Source organism: Amphiura filiformis, chromosome 1 (assembly GCF_039555335.1).
Source record: "Amphiura filiformis chromosome 1, Afil_fr2py, whole genome shotgun sequence".
NCBI classification, from domain to species: Eukaryota; Metazoa; Echinodermata; class Ophiuroidea; order Amphilepidida; family Amphiuridae; genus Amphiura; species Amphiura filiformis.
This window is the reverse complement of record NC_092628.1, coordinates 7,035,046-7,056,759: the sequence shown is the minus strand read 5'-3', so window position 1 is coordinate 7,056,759 and position 21,714 is coordinate 7,035,046. Positions and strand designations below refer to the sequence as shown.

Genomic DNA, 21,714 nt, shown 5'->3' with positions numbered 1-21,714 from the left:
TCACCTTAATTTTTCTTGTAGAACATTAATTTACACTATTTTCTATAGGGTTGACATTCATTAATCATGGCCAAAAAGGGGCCCTGAAATTAATATTATTATTAGGTCTGAAAGTGGGGCCCTGAAAAAATAATTCAGACCCCGAAGCTGAGGGGGGGCAAATGATTTTTGGCACACATTCTTGGGCGCCTTTTAAATAAAACCCTCTAAAAATGCTTAGGAAAACCGTACGGAAACGCTTAAGGGCTGGGGTATGAACGTTTGGACAGTATTTATTTTGGGACATCAGAGCACATCAGACATATCGAATTGCATTCTGAATACGAAGAATGTCATTCTGATATCAAATAATTTTGATTTTTGAAATTAGCAATTTAATACACATTTTATGGCAAATCATTAAAATTGATATTTTTGATATTTAACAGTACTTGAAGTAAACTTTATAAATCTGATGATTTATACTTAAAGTGTATGTAGGTGGGATGAAAAGCCCGACGATCAATTGAAAATTTTGACCTTTTCAGATTGAAGATATGGATTTTTTTTTCCCAAAACACCAAAAAAAAACATGTCTTTTTGGGAAAAAAATCCATACCTTCAATATGAAAGGTCAAAATTTTCAATTGACCGTCGGCCTTTCCTCCCCTGCTACATACACTTTAAGAATATATCATTAGATTTATATAATTTACTTCGAGGACTGTTATATATCAAAAATTTGAAAAATATTAAACTTTTATAATTTGTCATAAAATTTGTATTATATTGTGATTTTCAAAAAATGATAATTATTTGATATCAGAAAGACATTCTTCGTATTCAGAATGCAATTCGATATGTCTGAGGTGCTCTCATGTCCTACAAAAAATACTGTCGAAACGCAATAAACGCTCATTTTAGATCCCTTAAATATGCCAATTTTCCTGCTCGCTGCACTCGCAACATGTAGGCCTATAGACCATTTTAAGGTTTGCAAATTGGGATCCCAAAAGGTTGGGCATGTGCAAAAGGAGGGGGGGTGGCAAATATTTTTGGCGGGCCAAGAGGTGGGGCAAGCGATTTTGGCATGCCGAGGGGGGGGGCAAGCAATTTTTACGAGCCGTTTGAAAATTTTACCCCCCGAGCTCATAATTATTGCACAACCCCTAAATGCAGTTTTAAAAATATTTAACAAGCAAAAAATTACACGTACAGTAGTAGTATAAATACATACTTCATCAAAGAGGTAAACAAATCAGTGTTTTGTATTTTGAAGGTGGTTAGGGGGCTGGCATTTTCTTCAGAAGGGGGGGGGTCCCAAAAATACAGGGGGGTCATAGAATTTTCAGACTAAAAATAGGGGGGTTATAATTTTGTTAACACCCAAAATAGGGGGGTTATAGAATTATTAAGGGCTGGTGACTCAAAATTTTGACTTCACAATCGAAATGTGCGGACAATCTATGTTGCGCGCCTTCTTTACACTTACAATAAAAAATTTAACACGCTCCATGCACTTTCTTCACTATAAAGTTTTGGTGCGCACCGCGCCTTAGTTCCAGCAATAAATAATTTGTCTTGAGTCTGTGTAGGGGGGGGGTCATAAAATTGTTCGCCCCAATTTAGGGGGTTGTAAAAATTTTTGCCTGTGATAGGGGGGTCATAAATTTCTCCGGTCACCGACATATTTGGGACCCCCCTTTCCGAAGAAAATGCCAGCCCCTTATGTGTGGGAATTCTCTTAACTAAAATCTAAATTAACAGGTTTGGACGTTTTCTTTTGTAATGAAGACATTTGATATTAATAAACAAACACTCGTTGGGAGACACTCAGTGATAAAGTGCATTTTAGGGTATGAACTCGTGAAAATACTATCTCGACATTGCCGAATTCCACAGTCTTGCACTACTGGCGAAGGGAACAGAATCAGAAACCGCGGACAAATACCTCGTAATTGTTACTCTCGTAAGGCCAAAATTTCCATTCTTAACTATTTAAATGGAAAAAAGAGTGTATACCACACATGGACGAGTCGATTTACTGAGAAAAATTTACAAAATATTGTTGTATAATGCCGAGACTAAAGTTTAGCCTAGCCGAAAGCTTGAGATTCCCATTGAGTTTAATACGAACCTGTCAATTCCATTGACCATTATACCAAAAACATGCCCACATTTCAACTCGATTTTCTACCAAACTGGTAGTAGATCTCCTACAATTTTTTGATATTACATAAATGAAAGTGTTATTTACCTAGTATATCCATTTCAGTCGAGATCTACGACTGGAATTCCTGTAATTGCTGCCAAATATTGGTAATTTCCTCATTTTGCACCACACAAACCAATGGAAAACGTTACTTCGGTCGCCGAGAAGGCAGGAAAAGTAGGCGGGGCTTGTGAGAAAAACTTCTAGAATCGTTTGAGCCTGGTTTGAGCCGGGACGGTAGAAACACCGAGTGCATTAAAATATACGAACCCAATGTGGTGGTGTGTATCATCCACTTGGAAATACTAGTACTATAGAGAATACAAAATGCCCATCTCTCCTCTTCCCATGGTGCATTGTATCTATTGAGTTTAATGGTCAAATGGCTCTATTCATAACTGTCATAATGGCCAGAAATCCTAGCATTATGCTGGAAAGCATTATGGGAGCCTGCAATATCAACTTGATGTCTGGTGGTGGGAGGTCTTCTTCTTTCATACTACTAGATAATTATGTAACAACCAGTTACAACCTGTGATAGATAGTGCATATGCCTTTGTTAATATTCATGAGTTTATTCATCTGCCTTTGCAATAACTATTACAAGAAGTTGAACTATCAGCAGTGCTACTGAGAGGATTCACTCCCTCTTCAGTGAATGTACTTTTTTCATTATTATAGACAATCTTGAACTTGGTGATTTAAATTTCCGATGGGTTTACATAGGAAATATGTGTATCTAACACACCTGAGAAATTCATCAACACAAGTTGAGTCTTTGTGTGAAAAAACTGTTGGGGAAAAATTTTGCACCAAAACCCAATTGACTTTGCATACAAAACTTCAAAGCCCGGGCGCACCCTCCAAAGTTGATCTAAATTTTATGAAATTTTGCATGATGCATTTTTACACCAAATTGAACAAAATTAGATGTTGGCCCATCAAAAAATAAAAACTTTTGTATTTCTGAATCACCCTAGTGTAGGCCTATTACAAGAGTTTACATGTAGGCCCATCGAAAAAAGCAATTGAATAATTTTGGAGATTATCAGGGGCTGTGCAATAGTTTTGAGTCCTGGGGAGGGTAAAATGGGGTGCGATTTAAAACGCTTTATAAAAGGCTTAGGATAACCGGGGGGGGGGGGGGGACTTGGATTATTTTTCGCCGGGATGTGCGGCCGAGCTTCGAACCCATAACCATTTCTAAGGGTCACGATTTTACCGAAAATAGGTACCTATATCTAAGGATTGTCAGGAAAGTAAGGACCCATATCTAAGGATTTGAGCTTGAAAATAGTAAAAGCAACATGTTTTTCCCGCATGTTTTTCCTTTTCACACATAGCACGGAAAAAGGGAGACCCATGTCTAAGGATTTTTTTCTTCAGTAGACCCATGTTTTAGGATTTTTCGTGGGAAACCTTGTACGTGAGTACCCCCCCCTGAGGATAACAGTAAATGTCCGGAAACGCTTATGATATGGAAATTTTATTTTGAACAAAAATTCTTTAATCACTATTGATGATTTCGCCTACCATGGTCAATAATGAGTAAAATATCAGTTTAGTTTTTTTTTTTTTAAAGTTTTCTTATTGTAGACCTAAATCTGATGTATTTAATCATTATTTGGAATCCCAATAATTTGAATGTCCAACAGGGGGGTGGTCACAATATTTTGGCAGGCTGAGAGGGGAAGCTATTTATTTATTTATTTATTTATTTATTTATTTATTTATTTATTTATTTATTTATTTATTTATTTATTTATTTATTTATTTATTTATTTATTTATTTATTTATTTATTTATTTATTTATTTATTTATTTATTTATTTATTTATTATAATTATTAAGGCTTGTTCAAGTAACTCGCCTCTACGCACTCACTTGCACCGGCTCAACAAATCAATCAATCAGTTAATCAATCAATCAATCAATCAATCAATCAATCAACCAATTCACAAACAATGAATATGAATAAATTATATGATATTCAATTTCGATCAACAGACGTATCACAACCATCAAACAATGAATAAATGAACTGATCGACCAAGAGCCCTCTTTGAGTGGGAGTGAGTGATTAAACAAAATAAATACATAATTATTTACATTAAAAAAAAAAAAAATAAAAAAAAAAAAATAAATAAATAAATAAATAAATAAATAAAAAATTTGAACAAATGGTATCGTAGCATTGCATTCACAAAAATAAACATTGCTGACAGGAGGACTCGAACCAACAATCTTGGCATCATCAGTCTGATGCTCTACCACTGACCTACGACGGCGGGTAGTGGTGAGGATCTAGTTTTAGCCTATACAGTGTTCGCCTGTGATAATGCCGCCTCGTGAAATAAATATAAAATAGACAAGTTATTTTGATATCAATCTTTTTTTTTCAATAGAGCCGTAACATTTTGTTTAAAGATCTCAATTTTTATTTTCTTTAGAGCAGGGAAAAACATTTCCCTTTTCTACAATTTGAGCCCAAAATAAGAATCTACTTCTTTTATTACTGATTTAATGTTACACGTCTCACACCAGATATTTAGCTGGCTTAGTGGTGTTGCACTGTGCTTTTTAACCGGGAGGTACCGAGATCGATTCCCATCTCTGCCTGCAATTTTTTTTCAAGCCTGGGAAATAATAAGTTTATTTGGCTTTACAACGCTAAATTATTCATGACTTGCCCGATCTGGTGGTGTAAAGTGCAGTAAGCGTAGCTAGCGGGTGCAGGGGGGCAGAGTGCCCCCTGACAAAAAAATGAAAGAAAAATCGCCCTCTGACAAAAAAATAAAAGGGAAAATCAGAAGGGCAAAGGAAAAGAAAAGGGCAAGGAGCCCTTTTCACCAAATTCAGCCCAAAAATACACAATTTTTCCACGCTACGCGCGCATATTGCAAAGATTAAGCCCTTTCCATCCTGATAATGGGCGAAAATAGTGTAAAATACCAATTTTTGGCGCGCTACACGCGCACATCGTCCCAATAAAGCCTTTTTGTCTCTATGTTTTGTATGATGCAACTGTAATTTTTTTCGTCTGTGCCCCAAAAATTTTATTTTGCCCCCCCCCCCCTGACCAAAAAAGCTGGCTACGCCCCTGGTAAAGTGCTCTCCATAACATGTGAATATTCAGCAATAACACAGTGGCTAATTTAAATAAGAATGCGGCACATGCAAATGAGGGATTGCCCTCTCCAGGAATTGCTTCATGGTCTGACTCTGACAGCTCTACAGCATCAGCATCAATTAGGTATGCTAGGTGAATTCAAATTTGCCATCAAACTGCATCATTTTATATATCAAATTAAAACCCTTGAGTAAACAAAGCCAAAACTGAAAACCTTTTTTTCATAGCACTTTCCGTAGCCAAAGTTGTTACATCTTTGATTTTGTCAAAGATTGACTTTCATCAAAAAGATTCAGCTAGCAAAATTCCCCAAAACGGCATTTCGGGGTGTTTCTAGATCTTAGTCTCATTATGATAGCAGCTGTTTTTTAATGGAAATGCTATCAAAATCCCTCTAAAATTCCATGTGCGATTGTCTTACATGTATCACCATAAAAAATCATATATTGGGTCAAGTAAAGTATAGAAAACATATTTATGTAGGTTTCCTTCTTCGGCCAGTTGTTTTTAATTTCTATGTAACCTTATGCATTGACATTGTCGGCGAATTTGACTGACTAGCAAATGTGTTAACTAAGGTTTGCCTGGCATACCTACATCAATGGCAGTCAGGAGGGTGAAAGTACATAATGTCGGGAACTACGTCACGCTATTGTTCGACCTAGGCTACATCATTCGCCATTTTGTAAATATTAACGCATATATTAAATCTTTGCTTTGAAGTTTCCACTGGATAGTGTGTGGATAGCATAAGAGCATGCTTTTGACCATGCGCAAAAAAATAATATCATGAAGATGTTTAAGATTGATTCATTCACCAAAGAATGGTTTGTAAGGGGGTACTACACCCCTCGTTAAATTTGTGTCTATTTTTGCATTTTTCTCAAAAACTATTAACACAGTGGTAACAAAAGTTATGTATATTATAGGGCAAGGAATCCAAATACTACACTGGAATTTCAGTGACCCAAGACAAGCGGTTCGTTATTTATGATAAGAAATAAGGTACCGCTAGGATGTACCTCATTTCCTATCATATTTACTGAACTGCTTGTCTTGAGTCACTGAAATTCCAGTATAGTAATTGACTAATTGGATTCCTTGCCCCAATAATATACATAATTTTTGTTACCAGTGATTTACTATTTTTTGAGAAAAATGCAAAAATAGCCACAAATTTACTACAGGGGTGTAGTACCCCCTTAAGTACTATACTTATATTTAGTACCGGTAATAGAAAATCGGGAGAATTTTAAGAAGTCAATGTTTTTACCTGTCGGTATTACAACTCGTGAAACACATTAGTGATGTGCCTGGGTGACCTAATCTACTAACCTGTAACATTTCCTCTATGAACTCTAACCCTCCTGCAACAGGGCTGTCAACTTTTTTGAATTGCTTGGCGTGAGACAGAGGCGTGCAGGGATTTGCCGACTCAATGTTCATTTTGTACCATGATATTAGGCCCTTTGCACTTGATTATTACTTGAGTCTATAGTTGCTTGTAATAGTTTAAACTTAATAAAGAAAATAAAAGATAATTATTAATTAATAATTAAAAGTCACCTCATCCCTTTTTCAAAAACTTTCACAGGAAACTAATAATCAAGTGCGAAGGGCCTTATTTGAGCCACGGCGCTCGAGAATGTGAAAAGCGGGGGTAGTCTTGCCAGCAAGACTTCAGTCTTTATCATAAACATTTAATGACATCTACGGACCTGAAGTCTTGCAGCAGTACATACGGATGCACTGTACGTTTAAGAAATCCAAACTTCAAGCATCCAGAAATATACCTTGCATTTGTCAGTTTTACCTCAGAGATGTTGTAGACCCTCTCTACACGGTGCAGAAATATCACAAGGAGAATGCTGCTCATGAAAATAAAGCAATTTTGCAGAGCAATATTTTGACCATTTTTGCACTAGGCCATGTGTTTTGAACTCTCCACCCTTAGCGTTGCATCACAAATATTATGAATTTTTACACCAATCAAGTTTCAAATTAGAATATCAACTATAAACTAGCAAAAGTATACATTTTTGGAAACCTGAAGGCAAAAGCAATTTATATAGACATTTCAACTCATTGTACAGGGTGACCTTGAAATTATACAGGGTGGAATAAAAAAAAATCCAAATAAAAATGGGTCACTTAATGCATTGCTTATTACTAACTTGCAGTTACAAACTGAAAGTAAACAACATTGATTTGGTTAGAGGTTAGGGGGTCCTACTGACTTTGGAAGAAAAAAATCACAGCTGTTTGGTAATCTCGAATACAGGGTGTCCCACAATATGTTCAATTTTTTTTTACAATTCAACATATTTTGAACTGAAACATTTTACCCCTAACCCATACAAAAAAAGAAAGTCCATATTTAGATTCCTCATCAAATTTCCTCTCAGAAAATATAAACTTTGACTAGTATGATAGGATATAAGTAATTAAACATTTACAGCAACTTTAAGATTTTGAAGTGTTTAATATGAAAAACAGGTAGTTTTGTGCATAAAAGTTTGCATTTTATAGACTAAACCAATCATAAAGAGTTCAAAATGATTAAAAACAATTAGCAGAATTAATAATCTTTCAAAAGAGCTCTTAACCATGTCTGTAGGCCATAAGGATGCAAAGATATGATCAGTTGATTCAACGCGCACACACAAAATCTTTATTTCCCATAGACTTTGCACATATCGCCACCGCCTCGATCCGCCACCACCTCATCAACCACCTCAGTCATTCTGAACTCAAACAACTTTAACTCCACTATCTTACATGTAGCTGATAAACAATTCTCCTTAATTGGAGGTCTGTTAGGGCACTCATTTAGCTACAAAATGACACCAAACACACTTCAATACCTTTTGTTTAAGCAGAGATATAACAATTTGAACGAGTCTTGATTTGGAAAAGCGTAACAAAACCACCATTTTGGATGGCGAGTTCAAAAGCAGCGGGCCACTAATTAGGGGTGGTGCAATAATTATGTGTACCACCGGGGTGAATTATAGGGGGGCAAAGATTTTTGGCAGGCCAAAGGGGGGGCAAGCATTTTTGGCAGGTCGAAAGGGGGGCAAGCAATTTTTGGCACAGATATTTTCAACTTGTAACTTTGGAGAATGAAAGAGTATGAGCCCCTCTTGTGTTATATAGGCTGTGTCATGTTATTTACACATTTATATTAATGATTTCACTTCCAAATTATTTGTATTAGTAATAAGTTTACAAACCTTTGTTATTTATTAAATCTTTGTTGTGTGGTTCAGACCTTTGTTGTGTGGGACCTTTAAATTACCCTCATTATCATTTAAATTACTGTTATTAAAAAATTGATATCATTAATATTTGTCAAATATTCTTCTCTGTTGCAGCCTAAAAAGCAAAAACAAGCCAGAATACAGCTAGCAGCTGCCACCTGTCAGCAGTTGATATTAACCCTTACCATGCTACAAGACTAACCAAACAACTCGGGGGATTTCTTCTCTTCATTTAACCAGAGGAATTATGTGAATATCTAGTTCCATGCAGCTAACGACACAAAGTGTTAATTTATCAAAAATCAAATGTGCAGAAAAGAATTTTTTATTTAAATAACATTTTCTTCAACCCAATTTATATTTCAAATTTTAGTAATTGTTAAATCGCTGTGAAAAAGCAAACAAAGCAGAAAACGAAATGTATCACTACTCAAACATCATCTGTCAGTACAAAGCTCTTTGACCCCAATAGGCTTATACAGTCATAGTATGACCTTTGTATGTGTTGGGTACAAAAACTCATACTCATCAATTTAAGGTCAGCTTTTGAACTTTGATAAGTGAATGGAGGTGAACTTTACATTGAGGCATGATGTTATTCTGGCTCATAGTGACAGTCCATGAGTAGTACGTATGAGTGCACATGATATTGCCATCAAATCACACGTCAACTCTAATTAAGTGTGAAAAACCAATACTCTACTATTATTAACAGTGTCATCAGATGTAGGAGAAAGTGTTTCTCATGTTGTGTCAAGTGGTTGCTCCATAAAGGCAAATCGCTTGCATGATGCTGATTGCAACGACGGCAAAATAAGGTGACTTTATTGGCAGAAATGGAAAAAAGGATGCAATATTATGACCTGACTTGAACATATTATGGTTTCTAAAACTAGATAGTGTACCTAATAAGTTCAGCTGTTACACTGGCATTAATGCATTAGCCTTCAGATACAGTAGCCAGGCAGCTGTTACAGTTACACCTACATTAATATATCCACCTTCACCTTCATACACAATACTGTGCACTACACAACAGTACACTCAAGTCTGAATCTGATATCAAAACTATTGATGATGTTATCTCTCTTGAATTAATATGCATTCAGGGAATGGTAACATGTGTAAGTCATTGCTGCATCATTAGTACTTGAAACTAAGCACGTACAACTTAACGTCCAAACTATTGATGATGTCATCTGTCCTGAATTCAATATCATTCAGGGAAACCGCACCATGTGTAAGTCATTGCTGCATCATTAGTACTTGAAACTAAGCACGTACAACATAACATCCAAACTATTGATGATGTTACCTGTCTTGAATAAAAGTTGTGCATTCAGGTAACATACAAGTCATTGATGTATCATAGTACTTGAAAGAAGCACATACAACGTAACGTCCATCATGAAAAAACGAACCAACTACACGGCCATAAGTGTTCTGGCTATAATCATAATCAGCCTCTTCATAATCGTCACATCCATATACAACGGAACATTCTCGTTCAGTGGCGCCACCGTCAGAAGAAAACCTGTGAACATTTTAGCGGCGTTGAAAGACTCGGAAACAGATTTCTCTTATCATCAATTTGAGATGTCGTCAGAAAATAAGGTGCTAGATAATAGGGAAGACAAGGATGAGGCTAATTTTTATGGTGTTATGTTTGACGCTGGCAGTACAGGCTCAAGAGTTCATGTATTCCACTTCTGGAGAGATTCACATGGTAAGTTGTATAAACCCCCTGAGCACTTATCTGCCAATCTAACATTGCTTGTGATTGGTCAAAACATGATATTTTCACTTTAATCACCAATCAGAATGGAGCTTTGCAAATAATTCACCCCAGTGTTTTTGTGTGGTGAAATTATTCTAACAATGTTGCTGATTGGGCCAATTGATAATGAAAACTTCTTTTTGGCTAATCGGTAGGTAGTTCTCATGGGGTTAAAATAGGCAATATCAGTGCTTGGCTATAACATTCCAAACAGTGCACAAGGGACATTTTGTATGTTCAAAAAGACCCGAGTGTGCAACTGAGTTTCTTATGAATTATAGTTTCATGTTTATGATGTATTCAAAAATATACCACCAAGACCAAGGTATTATGGAAAATATGCTGGCATAACCGACCTACACTAGACCCGCCAATTAATGTTTAATTCATTTCCACCGCAGCAAATTAAAGTTTGGTTTACTTTGTTATTGCTGCTGATTGTGGGTTTCTGCAACCTGCATTCTAGTCACTCTATAATTTGGTTCACCTCAAGTTTGGTAATGACGTATGTGTGCGTATTTCTCTTGCTGCAGTATCGTACTGCGCGTGTAAAGTTAAACGCGCTGAGTATACACATACAGATACAGAGTCGGTGGAACCACGAAAAAGCATTGACGTCACTACCAAACTTGAGGTGAACCAAATTATATGGAAAGAAAGTAATATTCCTTTAATATCAGGGATAGCTTGTTTTTCTAGGTCCATATTTTCTAGATACATTGTATGTGGTTACATATTGCAAAGTTGTCTAAAGGATGATATAACCATTTATATTGGTTTCAATTTTCAGGTGGACCACCGATGTTATTAACAGAGACCTATGAAGAGATCAAGAAACCATTGTCAAATTATTCCGATGATCCAATAGAGGTATGTCATTGCAGTAAGCAGTATTTCAAATCCTATGCTATGTAGGCTTGTTATCGACAGACCTACTGTCGCCAAAATTGTCGACAATGAGATTTTTTGAGATTTTTCCGCCAGTTGATAAGAGACTATAACTGTCGACAAAATAGTAATCAATAATAAATCATGCTAGACTAGTAGCTACTAGTAAAAAGTAGGAAAAAATACCAACAAAGAGCTTCACAATCTTGTCAAAATGACTCTTCAAAGGGAATCAAATTAATATCTTTTACACTAGGCCTACCATTCGTCATCATTGGCCGTCCTGGATGCATGGATAAACGCATTGAGTGCTAAATTTCAGAAGCTTTATAAAGACAATATTTTTCACTTGTTTGTCGACAAAGATTCGATGTCGGATTCCAAGTTCTGGCGACATGTCGCCAAAGAAAAATGAAACGATAACAAGCCTAATGCTATGTATTTTGTAAATCAAAGCCACAGCAAGCAACATGTCAGGATGACACTTAAGGCCATCAACCGTCTACACTGCGCATGTACTGTGTTATGCTTTGTAGTGACAACTGAATAACTTATAGTCCATATCGTGTCGGACTTCTGAATATATTCAATGCAACTTTGGTTGTGCGCAGTGTTCGAAATAAGCACTTATCCTCTTGTCCTCTTGTCCAAAAATCACTGGGGACAACCATATTGAGATATGTACTTATCCTCTGGACAACCATTATATTTTACCTCTTAAATATGACACATTTTGGGGACAACCAAAATGTTTTGAGGACAAGCAGAATTTATGCTTTAGTTGTCCTCGCTTACTCCTCGGGACAACCTCCATATTTTCCTTATTTCGGAAACTGGTTGTGCGCCTTAGCATGACTGACTAGCGGCGCCCGTCTACCGTGACGCTGTATCGCGCCATTGAGACAAGATCACGCTCTGAAGTTCTAAAAACAACAAACTTGGTCAAAAGGTCACTTGGACACAACTGTGCATGCTTTATGCTACAAGAATCCTGTTGAAAAGTCCGTCACATTTTTTCCACATAGTTTTCTCAGTCATCAATCCAGAGAGTTGACGAATGAGGGCAGATGGCAGCAGATGACATTCAAGTTCTTGGCTATTCTAGTTGAAATCCATACTCCTACATCCACCTATAAAGGCATGACCTTAATCTCCCACACAGGGAGTGTAGATTGCAAATGGAGTTGCCCATTCAGGTAACTCCATTTGAAATTCACACTCCCTGTGTGGTAGATTAATAAGGTCTTCTATGATAGGGGGTGTATGGATTTTAATGGGAATAGCCAATTAGGAGCCCAATGTCCAGTCAAGAAAACAGTCTTTAAATTTTAATGTGTATTTTGTTATTTTTATGTGAATTGTGGAAAGAAATGAATGAATGAATATTCTAAGTGATGGAATACATGTCTAAAATATACATCAATTTTGTTGTCTTTTCAGGGTGCTAGAACACTAGAGCCACTTCTTACATTGGCGCTTGATCACATTCCCATTAGTAAATTAAAGAGTACTCCCGTAGCCTTGAAAGCCACTGCTGGACTACGACTACTCCCGGCAGAAAAGGCTCAGGCCTTATTAGATGCAGTAAGTAAAGAAAAGTTGCATTTTTAAATATTTTTCTATTTTTATAAAATAATGAAGCACATTTGAAGTGAAAGTATGACACACAAAGTTGTAATTATGTTCTTAATTAATTAATTGTTAATTGTGCTGAAACTGCGAAATGAGGAGTCACCAGTAGCAAAATGGCATTTGCCACCGAAGCAAAGTTAACGTAAGTATTTCAATAATATAAATCCTACATGTAGTTCTGGGATTTAGCATATTTAATCTGGTATTCCAGTGTCTATTCGTGTATTCGCTGTAGAAGTGATGTAATAAGAGGATTAACTACCATAGCAATAGATGAATACAATCCCTGCACTACAACGTTCATGCGGTACCAATGCATTGATCCATAGATGTCAAAAGAATAGGGATAAAGACCTGATCACTAGCACCTGTAAGATCGCACCTGTATTGTATTCAATCTATGATTGCAGACATGTAGGTGATGAGTGCAACCTGCTTGTAGTGCAGGGCAATATATTCAAAAATTGTATTAATCTATTGCTATGGTAGTTAATCCGATTATTATGTCACTTCTACAGCGAAGAGTATACCCTGATTGTCGTATTCCATTGGTTTGGGAAGCATTTCTGTCTGCTAAACATGCAGTAGGTTGCGGGTTCAAATCCAATGTTGGTGTATTCTGGTGTTTGCGCAGGCACATGTTTATTGTGTAAATCGTATGTTTCAATCCTCAGTTTTGATTTTTTTTTTTACTCTTTCTTTTATTATTACAAGTAATCACCCATCTTTCATGATTGGTAAATAGCCTAGAGGATACTCAAGTTTTGTGTGGGTAGGGATGCACTGCTGAAAATTTGAAAATAGTCCCATCCTTTTACCAATTGTTCAAGAAACTAGGACCCATTGCTATACGAATTGAATGCAAATTGCCAGAAAGTTTTTACAACTTCCCAAAATTTTAGGCAACTTTTGGAAAATTTTGGCTAGAGTTGATCCCTGTATGGTCACTGTGTACCCTCCCCCGGGGTATATGGTAATGATATCCTGGGTATGTAAATGTTTTATTTGTGATCAATACACAAAGAAGTGGAGCAGATGAACACAACTGTTATTCACATTATATTCCTGACAGAAATATCTATCTATGAATTACATGAAGCTACACACTTGCAATGCATGTTGTACAATGCTGATCACATAGCATTACAAATCAAAAATTTTGATGATTGTCCGCACCGACCAACCTTAATCTGGAAAATATGAAAAAAATGGAATATGCTGGATGTGTAGCCCCATTATCTAGGCTACTGAGCTTGTTGTAGGTGACGGGTAGAATGTGGCTTCCCTGGTCCTTATTCAGGTTGCTATTGGTGTGGCAAATTTGATTTCTGTTGTAATATTAAGTGTAACCCTGGATGTGCTTTCCATTAAAATACTGCAATGTCTGTAATAAACACCTGAGTGCATACATTTTTTCCAAAGAGGGCATTTATTTGGGGCAAATTTTGAGTGAAAAAAAGCTTAAAAATTGGGGCGAAAATAAAAAGTATGATACATTTCCGGTTTGTTTCTGGGTTCAAATCCAATATAGTGGTGCCCACATAACAGCATATTATTGTGAAAATACTAGGAAATTACACCTGAAAGTGCATTTTAAGCAAGGATGTGATATGCTGAAATTCTGCCATAATTGAAAAAAGAACGGGGTGGAAGTTTAAGTTAGAAACGTCGTGTCCATGTAATTTAGCGATTATGGCGGCCAGCACTAATACAAGTTTTATACTCGCACAATAAAGCATGGAAATTTTTGCATTTTGGAAAAAATGCATGGGAGTTTATTAGAGACAATACAGTTCTCAAAAAGAGGTAACAAGTGCTAATCAACTCTGGGAAGAAATGTGAAACCTTTTGGGAAAAGAAATTGGGTTTTTTCCAGTTGAAATCCGAAGACATCACCTGAATCTCCCACACAGAAGGTGTAGATTTCAAAATGGAATCACATTCAGGTAACCCCATTTGAAATTCACACTCCATGTGTGAAAGATTACGGACATGTCTTCCAAAGGGGGTGTATGGATGCCAATTGGAATAGCCTAATTGGCCTGTAATAGTTCCCAGAAAGATGAAATTATTTCTATGGCTTGAACTTGAAGAAGTTTTTTTTGTTTCTTTATGACAAATTTGGGGAATCGTGGGAATTAAACACTTGATGATTCATCTGCCATGTATGAATCCTATTTCAATCTCAGATTAATTATGTATTCTCCTCTATTTCAGGTGTATGATTTATTTAAAAGGTGCCCATTACAAGTCTTTGAACAGTCACGAATAGTTAATATACTAGAGGGAGTAGATGAAGGTCTCTATGAATGGGTGACCGTTAATTTTATTAGAGGTACGTATTACCCCGGGTGTATTACTCCTATACTTTGGTACACCTCAAGTTTGGTAGTGACATAAAGCCATAATAGTGATTTGCTCCACAGCGACGTCCTCAATTTTTCTTGAATTTCTACTTTTTGCATGATTGTAATGCCACTGTACTATTTGAGTTCACAGTCTCAATTAATAAGTATATAGGCCGCCTCCTTCTTCATTATTTAATATTATAATTAGTCGCTTAGACACAATGAGAGAGTTATCATGAGGACTTTAGTTGAGATTGCCCGAGTACCAACTGTGAACTCAGGTCTCTCAAAATTTTCATATGTCAGTTTGCTTGAGCCCCAAAATCATCATTTAAATCATAATTTCTCGGGCTTGCATCATTTATTTCGATCCTCGCATATATTAATTGTGTCTAGCATAGCAGGGTGTAGCATATAGGCTGCCTCCTTCTTCATTATTGGATTGAAATAGCATAAAAAACCTATTATAAACAATGACTGCAGTGAACTTGAAAGTGTGTGTTCACAGTTTGGTAGTAAAAATCTTTTAAGATTTTAAAAGTTGTGTTTCACTTTTCACGGTTGCTGTTGTTGACACATATTGTATGTCGGGGTGGGGGTGTGTCGGGGTGTGCATACATGCATACACTTGTAATCAGGCTCAAAGAAGGGGGCAATTCATTTAAAATTTTGTAAACTGGACAGATACATTTTTAACCATGGACAGTCCATGTTTCCTACAATGTATAGTGAACCAGAAACAGAAAGTAGTTACATTTACTATAAAAAAAGCACTATTAGTAAAAATATTTATAAACAAATTACACAAAATGTACTTTCACTTTTACCTTCATTGATATTGTTTATGATATGTTTTGTTTCCTTCACTTCAAGGTTCATTAGCTAGAAACACTACTCTAAAAACCAAAGGTATTCTAGATCTTGGTGGTGGCTCAACTCAGATTACATTTGCACCAATACAAGGTAGCACCATAGCAGAAGGGATTCCATCAGGGTATATCAAACAAAGGGACTTCTTTGGGAAATCCTATCAACTTTATACACATAGGTAAGATGATCAATATATTGCTCTTTTCTTTGTCTTTTCTTTATCTGAGATGCAGTATTTCTAGAACTACGGAGTTTCGTTTTGTTTCAAATTGGAAATTCCTCCTTTTGTATAGAGCACGTCTTCCTTGAACAGACGGTTTAGTTCACAACATTCACTGGTCTCTAATCAGTCAAAAATATGGAAGAAATTGTGGATCCTTCCTTCACATTAAGTCACATTCACAATTAACAAATTTTATATAAGAACTAATAAAATCAAGAGCAGTGAAGACAATTGGGTCAGGCAGGAGGCATGGAGTTGAATCTGTCCAGAAGGTTGTCAGGTTTTATGCAGATTTACAGGTGATTCAGCATCTGAAACAAGCACAAAATACACAGCATGTCTTGTTAAGGATCAAACATAGATCTCTGTTCTGTTCTAAAATATCAAAACACATGGCAACATGGGGCTTCATGACATGCAACTATGTTGCACAGTGAACCAGAAGCATTGTGTTAGGTCAACAAGGCAGCGTGCTTGAGGCATCTGACGTGTGCAAGATCAAATGCATCCAAATGAAAGTGCAGAAAAGTATGCAGACAAACATCCAGAATCGGATGGTACTACAATGTAGTGCAAGTCCAATTATACAAATAAATAGCATGCAAAATAAATCAAAATTAACCAAAATACAAAACTAATGCATACATAAGGAGACCCAGCTGGCTCTAACACAAAATTAGTATACTTTAAGGCAGAATTCACATACGGTATTCACTAGACGCTATTCGGTATAAGCTATACGGGCATGACGAGTCACATAGGGTAGCACGCGCGCCCTACTCGATGACATAAAATCACCACATTACAGAAGAAAAAAGGGACATTATCAAAAAAAAACATGAATAATTTGTTTTTATAATCGTCATGTTCTGGATCCCACAGCAGGGCATCTTTTTCGATGACTGTATACTTGTAATCGTCCATCGTAGGCTACCTGTTGTTCCATCAGAGTGTTCCATCTTTTGATATGCATCATGTAATACGCCATTGTTACAGTCCTCTAAATCGCATCCATCTTGTCTGTCGAGAGACTGGTAGTTTCCAGGAAATTGGAACGCTGAGGTTCAGGAGTATGGATGTGCAATATCCTTTCGACCTGAATGCCGTAACCACTGTTTCAAATGCTTCTGTGCCTCTGTTAATATCATTTAGTTCAATGAATGCTGCCTCTCTGTGGTCCTGTTCTCTCATACCTTGCAGGTTGAGGTGACCTTGACCTTGTTCTGATTGAACCTGGCAATATTCCCACAGCGTATATGTCCCGACAAGCAGCTTAGCTCTGATGTTAGCACGCTTTGGAGATCTTGACTTTGCCTTGGGCTGATATCCAAACTGAGTGAGACTGATTCACTTGATACATTCTGGGGGTTGATATACTTCAGAGATGAGAATCCTGATGTTTTCCTTCACCATATATTTCCATCTTGCTTTAGTTGGTGGCTGCAATAGAAGTTCACTTAGGCAGGAGATTGTAGGATGCAAGAAGTAGATTGGTCTCCAGGGTCCAAAAATTTCCGTAAGTTTGTGTAATATTTGTGTCGGCATCTCGGTCTGATGATCAATGGCAGATGTTGTCTTGTTGACTTGTCCACATCGTTTCTTACGTCTATGGTCATCGTCGGGTGAAGCCAAGAGTTCAAATGAGATTCAGGAACAACATTGAGAGAAGAAGTTGTTGCTGAAGCCGAAGATGCTTGAATGGCACAAGAAGCAGAAGGGGCTGAGGATCCATATGATGTCAAACAAACCGAGTAAAGATCACAAGCATGTGACTCGAAGGGTGTGAATCAGCGAATTTCAAAAGTGACAATGGTGCAGAAACAATAGGTGTAATTGAAGCTGCATTTCACAGACTGATTCACTTAATAATAATAAATACCATTTATAAAGTGCCTTATAATGTAAAACAAACCCAAAGTGCTGAACAAGATTAAAAGAAATTAATTTACACTTAAATACCTTAGATTTACATGAGAACGTCATATTAAAAACCATTAAAAGTACAAGATTAAAATTCACTTACGGCTGGAGATTGTAGAACACAAGAAGTAGATTGGTCTCCAGGGTCCAAGAGTTCAATCAAATTCAATCAAATAAATATTTGTGTCGGTATCTCGGTCTTCAAGTTCAAGTTCATGTTTATTTCACCATCATATCATAATTATATACAGTAACAAAAAGTCGAGAAAAGGATGATAGGACAATCACAAGAGCAAAGCTCGAAAGATGTAATTGCCCTCAGTGACAAAAAACAAAAAAGACGCCTACAGACAAGGACAGGGGTGAAAAATGGCAGACTGACAGGACTAGTGCAGACAGACAAAGACGTTGGCAATGGCAATGACATATAAAAAGTCAATTGAGAAATATATAAGTATGTGTGTTAACTTACAGTACACTGATACATTTTATGATAAATGGCATTTGTGAATACAATAAATTTATGAGTATAAAGAAATCAAGTAATCTTTATAGCTGCGTTTAAAAGAATTAGGAGGCAAGGCAATTTTGATATCATCGGGGATGAAATTCCAGAGCAATGGACCTTGCCTTCTAATGGTATTTCTGGCCAAATCATATTTGAATATTGCAGGACGAATCAAACTCGATGAACGAGTGGAATAATTGTGGATGGCCATATATATGGACTGATGATCAATGCGCAGATGTTGTCTTGTCGACTTGTCTACGTCGTTTCCTACGTCTATGGTCATCGTCGGATGAAGCGAAAGAGGTCAAAGGAAATGCAGGAACAACACTGAGAGAGGAAGTTGTTGCTGAAGCCGAAGATGCTTGAATGGCACAAGAAGCAGAAGGGGCTGAGGATCCATATGATATGTCGAACAAACCGAGTAAAGATCACAAGCATGTGACTCGAAGGGTGTGAAGCAGCGACTTTCAAAAGCGACAATGGTGCAGAAACAATAGGTGTAATTGAAGCTGCATTTCACAGACTGATTCACTTGATAATAATAAATATGATTTATAAAGTGCCTTATTATATAAAACCAACCCAAAGCGCCTAACAAGATTAAAATAAACTATATAAATATACACTTAAAATAATAAAGTTTGTCATTAACAGACAGAAGAGTGCTCAATACTTTTAACAAGTAGAGCTAAATGATACATACAAACATACATACATATACAATTTATACTGCGCAGCCAAGGCTGGAATAAAACAAACAAAAGTACACAAGGAATAATTTTAAAATTACAGAAGGTGAATACAATATTTGGTATATTTTGTGCTACTCTGAGTTTCACGCCAGCTCACACTGGCGATCATCAGGCACTAATAAATGTTTTCTTCACGCGCTCTGCAGGTTTCATCCCGTGCCTACATTTAAAAATCAATTCATTTCTTTTATTCAGGGATTGGTCCTTGAGGTTTTAAAAGTATTTCCATCTTTTCATCAAGACTCAAATTGCACTGACCAGAATTTCTTTTATTTGTGTTTGATGTTCTAATGATTTCCCAATTGATGGTATATAGTTGTTTTCTGCTTTTTTTAAATTTCCACTCAAATTTTGATAGTTCTGTGTCCTTACTGTATTTCTCAGATTTGAAAGTGCCACCGGTTAAGCCTATGTACATTTTGCTTTGGCCAAAATCAAGCTTAAAGGTGGCCTTATACACAATGCTGGTAGCCAAACACTCACCACGTAGGGGACAGTCCCAAAGGAAATCATGAGGAGAAGTCACTGATGAAACAAAAGGTGTTGGAACGAATCGAGAAGCAGAAGTGGCTGAGGACACAAATGATGTCAAACAAACAGGGCGAGAAGCAGAAGCCGAGTAAAGATCACAAGCATGTGACTCAAAGGGTGGGAAGCAGTGACTTTCAAATGTGACGATGGTGTAGAAACAATAAGCTTATCTAACTTACACAGCTAGGAGGCTCTGTGTAAAACATTTAAAACTTTTCAGACAATTAAAACTCATTTTGAAATAAAAGTATTGAATTTGTTGGCTTTGATAAACAAACGACTGTAATACCACACTTTACCACATGAAAATCTTAGTGTGTCTTTAAAACCACTTAGCATCTAAACATGCTTTAAAACCCATAATGTAAGTTTGTCACCGCAGTGAATCCAAATTGAAGATTAGACTGTTTTTTTATTTATAACATTTGGCACAAGGCCAGGCATATCTAATATTGAAAACACAATAAATTGAAGGATTGCCCTTACATTAAAATCAAAACATTACTAGAAAATACATATAATCAAGACAGAATAAAATAAAACAAGAAATAAATTATGGTGAACTGGTTGGAGGAGGTGGGACTGAATGGCCAATTTGAAGGCCTGGATGGAAGAAGCATTGACAATAGCCTCAGGGAGATAATTCCAGATGGAGGAGGCAAACAGATAAAATGATCTCTGGGACAGTGAAAGCCGGCAGAAAGGAACTTGAACAGCGCAGGCATTGAGGTTTCGTAGACCGGGTCTGGGGTGAGACTGGAAAGGGTTTGGAGAAGGACAAAGATTGGCAACGATTTTAAATAAGTGACACAGAGAAGCAACATCACGACGCTTACTAAGAAGAGGCAGGTCGGAATCCAAGAGGTCCTCATGGGAGAGTTTCCAAGACTGAAGAATGACACGACAGGTGAATCTTTGGGTAGATTCAAGACGGTTGGCCAGGGTTATGTTTAGAGGATGCCAAGTAGTACAACCGTACTCCAGAATGTGGCGAACCAAGGCCAATGTCATCAAAGTAGGGCTTGACCTTCTCCATGCAGAAGCCTCTTGCTACCTTGGAGCTTGCTACCATCAGGTGGATGGTCATATCCATTGATGCTCTGATCCAGCAACTGCTTGACATTGGCTTGAGATTTCTGTCTTACAAAGAGCGGTTCATTTAGGCTATTCTTCACCTTAGTTAGCCATACAGATCCTTTCCGGTACTCAGAAACACGAAGGAAGTACATACACGATGTATGCTTAAAATACGCTCTCGTCAGAGGTTTACTGCAAAATATAGTATGAGTAACATATTGATCCTCTTCAATAACATATTTGTTCTGTATATATCTCAAACCTTATACAGTTATTTAGGACTTGGTTTAAAGGCAGCACGGCTGGGTATCATGCTGACAGAACAGGGTAACCCCTCTGGACTAGGAGATACTGTCAACTCAACTACTGGTTTAGTAGAGGTGGACCCCATGGATATGTTTGGTAAGTGATTAATCTAAACTCAACTACTGGTTTAGTAGAGGTGGACCCCATGGGTATGTTTGGTAAGTGATATATTTGAAGTGGCGAAGACGTTTGCCAACTTTGATATTACATGCATGCATGCATGCATGCTAATAGATTATAGCTAGGCTATCTATAAATTGCTGAATGATTAGCTTCTTTAAAGCCTAAGTAGGTGGGT

At 36.9% G+C, this 21,714-nt stretch overlaps 1 protein-coding gene across 1 annotated transcript in view; it reads left to right on the top strand.

Moving 5' to 3' along the window:
- Nucleotides 1–21,714, top strand: part of LOC140170876 (ectonucleoside triphosphate diphosphohydrolase 5-like) — a 40,280-nt gene that overhangs the window by 7,465 nt on the left and 11,101 nt on the right. Inside the window, exons 2-7 of the mRNA XM_072194375.1 lie at nucleotides 8,696–10,307; nucleotides 11,149–11,228; nucleotides 12,687–12,830; nucleotides 15,096–15,213; nucleotides 16,100–16,274; nucleotides 21,382–21,512. Coding sequence (XP_072050476.1) covers nucleotides 9,989–10,307; nucleotides 11,149–11,228; nucleotides 12,687–12,830; nucleotides 15,096–15,213; nucleotides 16,100–16,274; nucleotides 21,382–21,512 — 967 coding nt within the window. The 5' untranslated portion in view covers nucleotides 8,696–9,988. The remainder of the gene's footprint in view (nucleotides 1–8,695; nucleotides 10,308–11,148; nucleotides 11,229–12,686; nucleotides 12,831–15,095; nucleotides 15,214–16,099; nucleotides 16,275–21,381; nucleotides 21,513–21,714) is intronic.